The following is a 13,606-nucleotide window of genomic DNA, read 5'->3' on the forward strand; positions in this document are numbered from 1 at the left end:
CGTAAGAAAGTACTAAGTGAAAAAAGTACTCAATTACTGAATAACTAGTGAGTAACTTCTGAATTACTTTTTGAATCAGAGGATGAATGTCAATAAAATAAAAATAACTAAATTAAATATGAGTGTGCAAATTATATATATATATATATATATATATATATATATATATATATATATATATATCCATCCATTTTCTGAGCCGCTTCTCCTCACTAGGGTCGCGGGCGTGCTGGAGCCTATCCCAGCTGGCATCGGGCAGGAGGCGGGGTACACCCTGAACTGGTTGCCAGCCAATCGCAGGGCACATACAAACAAACAACCATTCGCACTCACGGTCACACCTATGGGGAATTTAGCGTCTCCAATTAATCCATGTTTTTGGGATGTGGGAGGAAACCGGAGTGCCCGGAGAAAACCCACGCAGGCACGGGGAGAACATGTAACCTCCACACAGGCGGGGCCGGGGAATCAACCCGGGTCCTCAGAACTGTGAGGCTGACGCTCTAACCATTCGTCCACCGTGCCGCCTATATATATATATATATATATATATATATATATATATATAAAACATTGGCTGGCGACCAGTTCAGGATGTACCCCGCCTCTCGCCCGAAGATAGCTGGGGTAGGCTCCAGCACACCTGCGACCCTACTGAGGATAAGTGGTACAGAAAATGGATGGATGGACGATACAGTGCCGTCTTACACCACAGCAAGCCAGGACCAAAATAATAAACAGAGATGAGTTTTGAATGAATTTTCTTGTATTTGTTCCCAAATGAAAAAAAAACATAATATCTTAGTGGGATTTATGTAAAGTTATTGTGCATGATACTTGTGCCGGTGTTAAGGAACACCCGCTGAGGCCAGTGCTGTATATTCACATTATTTTTCATGTTGGAACTTCAAAAAGTGAAACAAAAAAAGTTACTTTTGTGCAGAGAATTACATCTCATAAGGAAGCGCCAGGAGGAGGGCTTCATTGCGATCAGATATGATCACTGTTAATTAGATCATGTCAAACGACCCTAATTGTTTCACCCTCAGTCTGTCAAGACTCACCACCTCATTTATCATATGCCACCAGTCATCTGGCCTCTTTGATTTTAAGATAGCCCTCATTTCAGTCTTCATAGATTAGTCTGAAAAATAATGACTACTCTGATGACACGCCATCCTTTCATCATTCTGCTCACAAGAAAAGGTTTGAGGATTGAATTGAATGCTGTAATTCCAAATTATATTGAGTTATGTTTGCTCACCGTGATATTTTTCTACCCTGTTTACCTTCTACTGCATGCAGAGGCCAGGAAAGGGGCTATGATTTTTGTCATGGAAAGAGATGGATGTTCACAAAGCATACAGAGGGCACATTACCTTTTATCTAGTAATGCTTCCTGGCTTATGGCACAGCATTATTCTCACATCAGAGGATAGCAACTGAAAAAAAACTCCAGAGATCAAACAGACAAAGTTAATAAGAAGAGAACCAAAAGACATGCATTGAGATGCAAAGAATCCCTCTGCCAGACCTGCTCCTTCTTACTTGCCTCCTCCTTTTCTTTTCACCCCTTCCCTGAAGCAAACATGTATGTCTCCCAATGGGCTTCAATTGTCAGTTTTAGCAGAGAATCCAAGGCGGTGGGGTGAAAAAGATAGAGGGCAATGAAGGGAGAGCAGAGTAACAGGACCATGGGGACGGCAGCAACAATGTCCTCAATGTGGGAAAAATGGAAAATAAAAGGATGGGATACTGTTGACAGAGTAAATAATAATCGTCGACAGATAAATAATGGCAGGAGCATAAAAATTGTTTCCAGTGGATACTTAAGTTTTTGGTTTTTGAAGGATGTTGCTTCAGAGAATCATTGCCCTCATGATTGTGTCAGCTACAAAAAAAAAAGAGGATGGATTTATTTATTTATTTTTGATGGTGGGGGGTGAATTGAAGTATGAAAACTTCAATACATTAATGGCCTAAAGCAGCGGTTCTCCACTGGTCAGGCTTCGGGACACATTATTCCTCCTAATAAACAAGCCGTGACCCAAATCAAGAAAAAAAATAAAAATCTACATCTCAATATATTATATGAAAACATGTTGCAATTTGAACCTGACAAATCACATAATATCACTGTGCCAATTGACTCAAAACTCAAGTTTAACGATAAACAAAAAACACAAAGTGCGATGGTAGAGAGGAAAGTATTTCCTTTAAAGTCCAGGTAAAGCCATCATCTTCCATACCGCTTATCCTCACTAGGGTCGTGGGCGTGCTTGAGCCTATCCCAGCTGACTCTGGACAAGAGGCGGGGTACACACTGAACTGGTCGCCAGCCAATTGCGGGCACATATTAACAAACAACCATTCTCACTCACATTCACACCAAGAGGGCATTTAGAGTCTTCAATTAACATGCCATGCATGTCTGGGGATGTGGGAGGAAACCGGAGTACCCGGAGAAAACCCACGTAGGGACAGGGAGAACATGCAAACTCCACACAGGCGAGGCCGGATTTGAACCCGGATCCTGAGAACTGTGAGGCAGACGTGCTAACCAATCAACTACCGTGCCATCGTCCAGGCAAAGTGAAAATGAAAATTTAGAGAAGTGTTGTTAAAAGCCTGCCAAATTTGAATAATTAAAAATAAATAAATAAATACCAGGTAGGCTATATGAAATCAGGCTTCAAAACGGTGAAAAATGGAGACGTTCTCTCAGCTCTCAGAGCCTGTGGACATGTCCGCTTGAATACGCTGAAAACACGGCCCGATAAACTTTCAGCTGTCAATCACAAATGTTCATACGCATACTGTATGCCTACACATCGCAATATGTTTGATCCGCAAAAATATATCTGCTTAAAGCCTCCGGTGGCTGGAATAAATACCACCGAGTCGTCACGTGGCTTTTTTATGGCGCTATGAGAGGCGCTAGCCGCAAGCTAGCTCGCGGGCTAACAGACTTCCAGATGTTGTAAACCAGTCCAATGTGTCATCACCTCGCTCCTGAGTCATGTCGCCATGAATTGTGACGTAAAACGTTGCACAAATGTTGCCAATCAAAGAAGCGAAACATACTGATGAACAAGAAAGTATCCATAAATAAAAACATAAATGTCTTACCTAATGTTATTTTTTTGTATAAAAGGGGATTCCCCAGACAGCAAGAAGTATTTTCCAAAGCAAGTATTTTTATTGACAGCATCGCCATTTTCCAATACTTCCGTCTCCAGTCCCTTTGGCAAAACTCAGCAAAGATCGGATCATACATGCAATTGTTGTTGTTATAAATGGCTGGATTGATGTTGTGTACAGTATGTGTTGAAATTATCGGAGCACACCCTATACAATGTGACCAAAACTGTTAGATGCCACATTGTTTTTTCTATATGTGTGGTGTCTGTCAGGGATAAAAAATATTTTGAGATTTTAAAAGATTGTGTGTACCAGGCCTAAATGACTTAATTCAGCTCAGTAATGTGAAATATAAACAAAACAAGCCATTAAAAAGTTGAAATTAAAATTGTGCAAAGTCTGAATTAACTTTAAAATGTACATTTTTTTTCTACGCTATTTTTTTTCATCTTTCTTACGTGTAGTCTCCTATAAAGCAATGCTCTCGGCGCTCTCATCTCTCCCTTGCTATTTCATCGGAGAGGAGGAGTCTTACAGAAGACTGTGGATTATCTGAACATGATTTCCCTTCTGCAGTCCGTTCAGATAATATGTCACAGTTAAGAGCCTCACTGTCTCAGTTTATGATGAGGAAGACCTCCAAGTCAGCTTATAACAGGCATTATCTGACTCCAGTATTACGCTAAGCGTAGTCTATCTGTGACAACAAGATGGGGGATTTTTGGGATGCCCATCTTATCCTGGAGGAATTGTTGAGTGCTGTCATATCAGTAGCCATGCAGGCTCGAAACAACAAGCTCAGCTTTTGCACCAATTCCTGTCATCCATTTACATTCTTTCTCACTGCCATCACTTCACCACGAATGGCCAGAGTATTACAAAGACATATGGTGCTGTATTGTGTCTCTACGGCCCACACCTATTTGTCCAAATTCTTCTAGCCTGGACAATTCTTCAAAGCGCTTTGGCTCAGTCTTTGCCATCATGATGAAATAAAAGTGGTCAACCCTGCTTGTTGCCTCGATGTTGCCTTATAACCTCTTGTGCAATTTTCCTTGATGGAATCAGAGGTTTAACAGCGATCGCTGTTTTGTTCACACAGAGACACATGCATTCTAATATCTTCTTAGGTTAGATGTGCAGGATTAGAATGCATCTCCTTTCCTTCACCTTGCTGTAGATCCTATGAGCTTGTGTTGGGGGATAAGCACTGTAGTTTCCGGTCCCCCAATCCCCCCAAGCTCCCACCCCCACCCCGCGCCACCGTCCCCCATCCCCGGCTGTACTGCTCAGCAGTAGACTCTCCCACTGTGGTATGACGTAAATGAGTCTGGAAATTGAGTACAAAAAAAAGTAGAGAGAAATGCATACATTTCTGCACTGGGTCACTGTTATATAAAACTTGTGATGCAGTTTGGTTAAAGATAGTTTCAAGATGGAGTGTGATATCTCAAGAATTTAGAAGTATGCTGTCCAAAAAAGTCATACTGTACATTGCAGTAAACTGACATATTTCTGAAATTACTTGAAAAGCTTCCAATTTGCATAACCTTAACTACATTTGTACTTTCTAATTCTGCCAAAGATAATTAGTTACTTAGCAGGCTTTTTCAGGTTATCTGGAAGACAACTTTAACATATAACACCAGTAATTTGTGAGCGGTTTCCCAGGTCTAGGCATGTATTGACAAGAACTTGGTATTATTTATTTTTCAGCCCAGGATCAGAAGTTTAGTGGCACCTTCCTTCACGTGTTCCTTCAAGACGGAAGTCCTGTTGCTGAGCTTGGATGTGGCAGTAAACATGTTCTCAATGTGGCCACCAGCCAGACCATCAATAATAACGAATGGATGTCAATGACAATTCGGTAAGACTCGCTTCTTTCTTCAATTACAGTACTAAGGGAAGTATTTACGGTACTTGTTACTTGATGTCTGTTAGACATAATGTGATGTTTGATTTTCAAGGTAAAATAGAATATTTTAAAGCCTCTACCAGCAAATGAGCTAAACACTGAGATGATTAACATTTTAAAGTGCCTCTGTATAAACCTTTGGGAACTCCAAGGGTTGAAATAAATATATGAATGCACAAAGAAATCAGCTACAAATAGAAACAAGTGGGAATATTTGTTTCTTATTTTTCTAAAGGAGAATAGGAATATAAAAATATTTGTATTATTCCCATAGTGCCCCACTATACTTAAAATGAAAATTTTAAGAAGGTTGGTTTTATAATTATTTTGTTTTACCATGTCTACATTAGTACTGACGTAATCTGTAGTATTACAGAATCAAATCCTTAATTTAATGAATCAATGAGAACATGAACAATTAAAGCTAAAAATTAAATCAGAATCTAAAAAAACAAATCAATGTAACAGAAATCTTAGTATTGGCAGGTCAATTGAAGTCATAACTTACTAACAATCATTAAAAAAAAAATTTACACCTTCAGATGACTGAGTTTGTACGATTCAGAATTTAAAAAAATGTCCCTCATAAGTCATACAAAACAGTTGGAACTACATACTGACTGTCTGTACGTGTTTAACATTTTACATATACAATGTGTATTACCTTTGCATTTTGCCTTTATTATCATGACAGTTATGTGACTGGACTGGACTTGGACCACAAAATTGGCCCTGGGATCACTAACTAGTTCCCTGAAGAAATGTATTTTTACTATTATCCCAAACTTAACTAATTATTCTCTCCCTCTCTCTCTCTCTCTCTCTCTCTCTCTTCCTGTGTCTGTCTTTAAAAAGTTTGGCACGTCGTTAACTTTTAGGTCTCAGGCTCGACTCATATGCGACAAATGACAGCAGTTAAATGAAGGCAGAGCTATAACGCTCTGGATGAGACATCTAAAGTCACTCTTTTTGCAGAAAATGTGGATCTTTTGGAGCGTATGCATGGTGTGGGTTTATTCAGCATAGCTCACACGTGAACATCATAGCTGCGATCTGCTCTCCAGGCACGACCAATCGAACCATGCATAATTCAGCAAGGATGTTTATTTTGGGAGCTGAAAATCAACAAGCTGTGTCATTATGTTATGATTATGGTCTGCCACTGCATCAACGCACAATCGTTCATGACCACATTGCGATGCATGTACAGTACTGTATATACTTGACACAGCTTTTTGTAAAAGTAGAAAGAAGGAGTTGCAGTCAAGACTTCAAACACTTTGACCTGCTGGGCGGCAAGTAAAATGTATTAAATCTTAAAAGCAGGGGGCAGCAAATATACAGCGGTGCTTGCAGATTACAAGGGAAATTTGGTATTCAGGGAGACAGCAGCAGATTTGTTTCACCAAATGTTGAAGCGTGTCGATATTCATTTGCATGTCTGATCCAGATAGAAGTGATCACAACGTTTTAGTCTGAGTTTGTGGAGAGGAGAGGAGGGAAATTTTGCCACTGAGCTTTGCGTCCGTTTAGTCTTGATCGTGGAGCAGTTGAATTCATATGCAAATGAGTACATGGCATCATGCCATTATGTTTGAGCAGTGACGACCTGCTTTTCTAGCATGAGAGTTGGCCTCACAGATTTAATCTTCTTTTTACACAGTTCAGTTACTACTCATTTGAATGTAAATAACCAAATGACTAATTACTCGATCTCACACAGCCTCAACTCCTTGCCTTTTGTTTTAAATATTTCCTATTTATGCAGGTAATCTCATTGTGGCTCAACTCTTGCATTCATGTGGCCCTATTCACCCATGTGCGTAAGAGGGGAAAGGCGGACCGTTGCGCAATTCTCTTGCTGCGCAGATTATACATCGATTTAGGTCTGTCATTTACACACCTTCATGCCAGATACGCGTTATGGGTGGAGATGCCCTAAAATGTGGGCGTTCCTTGTGAAATCTGGCCTTGTGCCATTTTCCCTTCGACTAAAGCACTTTTCCTCTTATGCGATTTAGAGGTTGTCGTAAGTAAAGCACACTGTGAAGGTGCAACATTATATTGCACTTGAAGTTTGGATGCAGTTACAACATACGGTACGTCACACGTGTTAATAGCATAATAAAAGAGACTTCCAGAAAGCTGCCAAGTGTATTTAAATTGCCGCTGTTCCAAAGTTGAACAGTTGAAAACTGTTTTTTCCTTTTAATTTTATTTCATTCTTTTTTTACCACAGTCTTATCCAGTATGCCAACATTGGCATACATTTATACATTGACGTGAAGGCTCAGCTCTCCAGCCAGCCCAGTCAACCCCTAACTGGTGCTTATGATTTCAATAATCTTTAGCAGGGTTGTAACGGCACATCAAATGAAATAAAGACTCTCGGTGCCAAACAAACACAGAATCAAAACCTGCACAAAGCTGAAAAACAAAAAAAATTTAAATCATAGTAGTACATAGTAGTACAAACCAAATGTCTGTCTTTGGCAAGCAATTACTGGTAGTATCAGACAAACAGGAAACAAGCACAACGTAACAAAATGCTGTGGCAATGGTGATGAGCAAAGAACAATGAACAATGGTCGATGGACGACCAAGTAGACTTTAAACCATTGATTTCCAACCTTTATGGAGCCAAGGCACATATTTTGTAATTGAAAAATCTCACGGTACACCAACAAACAAAAATGTCACAAAAAGTGCATACATTAATTACTGTATGTACTTCCTTCCATCTAATAATTTGTTCTGTCTGTCACTATGCCTCACTGGCATAAATAGATGAATAAAGATACATTATTTATTGGAAATATATAATTTTTTTGAGCAATTAAGTAAAATTTGATAATTTCCCACACCACACCTGAAGAGAGCTCACGGCACACTAATGTGCCCGGCACACTGGTTAAGAATCACTGCTTTTAAACAGAGAGAGAAATAAACAGAGCGGCAAAAAAACAGGATCAGAAAAGTGGTACCCAACCGTCAAGCGATAACAGTGTTTTACTTGTGTCATTTATTGTTTGAGAATATTGGCTGTAGCAGACATTTTTTCATTTGTTTACGATCCTCGCCTACAACTGTGAGGGGCGACTCCGCTTCAATGTTCCCGACAGTCATTAAAAGACAACCTTTTGGAGTTCTTTAGATAGAACCAGCTCGTTGACGAGAACAAACGAAGAAGACACCCCCAAATTACAACTACATTTATTGTGAAGATTTGAGGGTGAGTTGTATTCTTAATCATTTGTTTTTTATTTGTTTCTATGCTGGTCCATCAAAATAGGTTGATGTGAAACTGGTCCGTAGTCCAAAAAAGGTTGGGGACTGCTGATCTAGAAAACGGTAGGCACCTCCCCTGTTTTATTGATAGACGTCCTAAAATTAAACAGGCCCCACGTTGTGTGCTCGGGGAACACCCTGTCGGATGTTGTCGTCAATGATATTGGGGCACCACAAGGGACTGTCCTGTGTCCATTTCTGTTCACGTTGTACAACTCTCATTTCAAATGCAACTCTAGATCATGCCACATTCAGAAGTCCTCCGATGACTCTGCGGTGGTGAGGTGCATCAAGGGTGGACAGGAGATGGTGGACAATTTGGTGAGCTGGTGCAGCAGAAATCATCTTGGGTTACAGTATATTCTCCCACTCGCACCTAAGACCTTTGTTACACGCCTGGGCTTTCGCTCCCATCCAGACTTCTGACTCACCCATCGCACATAAAATGGGATTGAACGTGAAAATGCCAGAGGCATGATTCACTGACAGCTGAGGCTGGCTTAAAATAATGGAAACATGGACTTTTACTGAGACTTTTGAATGTCATTTAAATCCATGACGGAGATAAAGCACACTTCAAATTTGAAAATACCTTACACCAGCGGATATGTTGTCGGCCAGTCAGGACGTGGGGACTGGTCCAGCTGGCGGCAACAATTACACCTGAAAGAACAGCATTTTTTTATTATTCTTTTTAAAATAAATCCAATATAAGTAATTAAATCAGAATACGGTGTTATGATTACATGTATGTTTGGAGGTCAAGCAATAAAAATAGGGGTGTTCCTGCCGGTCTATAGATCAGCGGTCCCGAGCCCTTTTTTCACCACGGGGTAACTTAAACGTGGACATATTTCGACGGACCTGCATGAAAACAAATGATTAAATATAAAACTCACCATTGTGCCATTACGATGAATTTTAGTTTAGTTGTTGCAATGGTGGGAGTCCTGTGCTTTCAATAAACCAAAAATGTCAAAGGCGTCTTTCAATGCCAGTACACGACCGCATGGACCACGTTTGAAGCCACTTATCCTCGCAGCCGTAGGTGAAAAAAATTCTGCTTTGCAGATATTCTCTGCCAGTAAATATCACCACTGAAATACTTACTCACAGTGCCTTTTTGATCACCTCAATAAAAGTACACGTTCCAGGATTTTCATACTTCCTCACTTCTCAATGAATCATACCCCTATGGTGTTTCCCTGGTCTTTCCCAGCTTATACACTGTGGGTGTGTCAGAATTTTAGATGAGATGATATGCATACATGAAAACAGAGTCCAGACACGTAAAAATGGATCTATGCAACAATGGGAGAATATGGCCCACGATGCATTGTTGGAGAGATGAGGCATCTTGTTGTCACGAACATGGTTAGGGCGACGGCGAGGAACGCAAGGCAAGAACATGGTGGACCCAATTGCAGGGAAGCAGGGAGGCAAGGCAGGAGTGCGGGAATCTCAAAATAATAATATTTAATCACAATGATAAAACAACAGGCGACTATGACAAAAACAACTGGCGACTATGACATGGCAAGACATGTGACAACGACAATGAACCGACGAGAACTGAAAGAAACCAGGGAACTAAATACAAACAAATTGACGAGACAACGAGGAACACCTGGACAAGACGAGTGGCTAGAGAGAGCTGATTGGTCAACACAAAGTAGACGAGAACAGGTGGACACAACAACCTAATGAGCACACGACAAACATGGAACACAGGAAAACATGGAACAAAACTAAACAACCCAAACCAAAACACAGACCATGACAGTACCCCCCCTCTAAAGGAACGGATCCCAGACGTTACCCAAATAACAACCAAAAAGTCACCAACCCAGGGTGGGCGGAAGGGGGCCTGGAGGAGGGTACAGAGTCCACCCCTCAGGTCAGTCTGGTGGCCATCCAGGCCACCCGAGGTGAGGTGCTTGGCTGAGCGGGTCAGGAGGTCGTCCAGGACGCCAAGCACCAGGGTCTTTACAGGGCCATTCAGGCGGACGGCCACGGTGCCGAACCCAATGGTAATGCAGGGGCCAGGCAATAGGGTTGGGTGGCGGCCGCTGGACGAGCGCCGCCGGAGCGTGGTCGGGTGGCGGCCGCTGGACGAGCGCCGCCGGAGCGTGGTCGGGTGGCGGCCGCTGGACGAGCGCCGCCGGAGCAAGGACGGGTGGCGGCCGCTGGACGAGCGCCGCCGGAGCAAGGACGGGTGGCGGCCGCTGGACGAGCGCCGCCGGAGCAAGGACGGCTGGCGGCCGCTGGACGAGCGCCGCCGGAGCAAGGATGGCTGGCGGCCGCTGGACGAGCGCCGCCGGAGCAGGGTCAGGTGGCGGCCGCTGGACGAGCGTCGCCGGAGCAAGGACGGGTGGCGGCCGCTGGACGAGCGCCGCCGGAGCAGGGTCAGGTGGCGGCCGCTGGACGAGCGCCGTTGGAGCAGGGTCAGGTGGCGGCCGCTGGACGAGCGCCGTTGGAGCAGGGTCAGGTGGCGGCCGCTGGACGAGCGCCGCCGGAGTAGGGACGGGTGGCGGCCGCTGGACGAGCGCCGCCGGAGCAAGGACGGGTGGCGGCCGCTGGACGAGGGCCGCCGGAGCAAGGACGGGTGGCGGCCGCTGGACGAGCGCCGCCGGAGCAAGGATGAGTGGCAGCCGCTGGACGAGCGCCGTTGGAGCAGGGTCAGGTGGCGGCCGCTGGACGAGCGCCGTTGGAGCAGGGTCAGGTGGCGGCCGCTGGACGAGCGCCGCCGGAGTAGGGACGGGTGGCGGCCGCTGGACGAGCGCCGCCGGAGCAGGGACGGGTGGCGGCCGCTGGACGAGCGCCGCCGGAGCAAGGACGGGTGGCGGCCGCTGGACGAGCGCCGCCGGAGCAAGGATGAGTGGCAGCCGCTGGACGAGCGCCGTTGGAGCAGGGTCAGGTGGCGGCCGCTGGACGAGCGCCGCCGGAGCAGGGTCAGGTGGCGGCCGCTGGACGAGCGCCGCCGGAGCAGGGTCAGGTGGCGGCCGCTGGACGAGCGCCGCCGGAGCAAGGACGGGTGGCGGCCGCTGGACGAGCGCCGCCGGAGTAGGGTCAGGTGGCGGCCGCTGGACGAGCGCCGCTGGAGCAGGGTCAGGTGGCGGCCGCTGGACGAGCGCCGCCGGAGCAAGGACGGGTGGCGGCCGCTGGACGAGCGCCGCCATAGCAGGGTCAGGTGGCGGCCGCTGGACGAGCGGCGCCGGAACATGGTCGGATGGCGGCCGCTGGACGAGCGCCGCCGGAGCAAGGACGGGTGGCGGCCGCTGGACGAGCGCCGCCGGAGCAAGGACGGGTGGCGGCCGCTGGACGAGCGCCGCCGGAGCAAGGACGGGTGGCGGCCGCTGGACGAGCGCCGTTGGAGCAGGGTCAGGTGGCAGCCGCTGGACGAGCGCCGCCGGAGTAGGGTCAGGTGGCGGCCGCTGGACGAGCGCCGCCGGAGCAAGGACGGGTGGCGGCCGCTGGACGAGCGCCGCCGGAGCAAGGACGGGTGGCGGCCGCTGGACGAGCGCCGCCGGAGCAAGGATGGGTGGCGGCCGCTGGACGAGCGCCGCCGGTGCGGGAGCCTGGCGCAGCTGCCGAGGAGCCGGAACGGGAGCCTGGCGCAGCTGCCGATTAGCCGGAACGGGAGCTGCAGTCGCTTCCTCAGCCTGCCGCCATTGAGGTATGGGAATAGAGGGTACGGGAGTGGAAGAGTGCACAAGGTCTCGGGAAGGTGAACTAGGAAAAATGGCTGGTACTGAACATGGCTTGGGGGCAGGTTTGACTAGACGTGACTTAATTGGAGCCGTGGAACAACGTGTGGGAACAGGTGAAAAATCAAGTGATTTGTGAACAGGGGGGAAAAAACGAGGGGGCAAAATTTGACCTTTACTTGGGCGCCTCCGTTGGCCACCACGCGGCGGTCCCGGGTAGATGGCCAAACGGGTGCCCAAGAAAAGGTCAGAGGGAAAGGATTTGGACTCACTGGGGTTGGAAACGTGGAAACGTGACAAAAACTGACGAGGACGGGATAAACTAGGGAAGGAACCAGAAAAATCTAAATCTGTGTCAGAGTCAGAATCCGACAGGAGGTTAACTAAATCAGGGCCATCTTCACAATCAGAAAAATCTGAATCTAAAGAAACATGTGGATGTACAATAGTAGGGCATGGTGAATAGCTAGGACAACTGGGGGGACCCGAGGAAAAGGACAGAAAAGACTGAATGATAGGGCTTACTGGAGGAGGGTAGGTATGGATGGCAGGCTGAGGACAGTGGGAGCCAGTTTGGTGGCGTCCAGGGTGACGCCATGTTCTTCCCGCTGGGTCCTGTTCTGGTCGGTTCATTCTGTCACGAACATGGTTAGGGCGACGGCGAGGAACGCAAGGCAAGAACATGGTGGACCCAATTGCAGGGAAGCAGGGAGGCAAGGCAGGAGTGCGGGAATCTCAAAATAACAATATTTAATCACAATGATAAAACAACTGGCGACTATGACAAAAACAACAGGCGACTATGACAAAAACAACTGGCGACTATGACAAAAACAACTGGCGACTATGACATGGCAAGACATGTGACAACGACAATGAACCGACGAGAACTGAAAGAAACCAGGGAACTAAATACAAACAAATTGACGAGACAACGAGGAACACCTGGACAAGACGAGTGGCTAGAGAGAGCTGATTGGTCAACACAAAGTAGACGAGAACAGGTGGACACAACAACCTAATGAGCACACGACAAACATGGAACACAGGAAAACATGGAACAAAACTAAACAACCCAAACCAAAACACAGACCATGACACTTGTCTAAGCACAGCCATCCAATTTCATCAATTTTCTATACTGCTTCTGCGCTTATTCTGTTGAGGGTCGCAGGGAGCTTGGCCTATCTCAGCTGTCTTTGAGTGAAAGGTTGACTACACCCTGGACTGGTCGCCAGTCAATCATATAGGGGACATATAGAGTCAGACAACCATTTACACCAGGGGTGTCAAACTCATTATAGTTCAGGGGCCACATAAAGCCTAATTTGATGCCAAAGTGGCAGGACCACTAAAATCCTACCATACCTTACACAATAATAAATTCCAATAAGTTTTGCAAAACAAATGAAATACATCAGGAAAATCTTTATATTTAATGATTTTTTTTAAATATATAATTTTATAAAACCTCAGATTTCTTGAGAATATTTTGCTTTAGTTTGTCATCTGCAATGTGTGCATGATAACTGATCACAGTGATTGTATTTCATGG

The 13,606-nt window shown here is 45.7% G+C and overlaps 1 protein-coding gene across 4 annotated transcripts in view; it reads left to right on the forward strand.

The window, feature by feature from the left end:
* Positions 1-13,606, forward strand: part of eys (eyes shut homolog) — a 223,109-nt gene that overhangs the window by 152,107 nt on the left and 57,396 nt on the right. For all 4 annotated transcript variants that reach the window (XM_061790502.1, XM_061790504.1, XM_061790503.1 and 1 more), the window contains one exon: positions 4,858-5,008. In XM_061790502.1, the coding sequence (XP_061646486.1) occupies positions 4,858-5,008 (151 nt within the window). The remainder of the gene's footprint in view (positions 1-4,857; positions 5,009-13,606) is intronic.

This window comes from Phyllopteryx taeniolatus, chromosome 11, assembly GCF_024500385.1.
Source record: "Phyllopteryx taeniolatus isolate TA_2022b chromosome 11, UOR_Ptae_1.2, whole genome shotgun sequence".
NCBI lineage: Eukaryota > Metazoa > Chordata > Actinopteri > Syngnathiformes > Syngnathidae > Phyllopteryx > Phyllopteryx taeniolatus.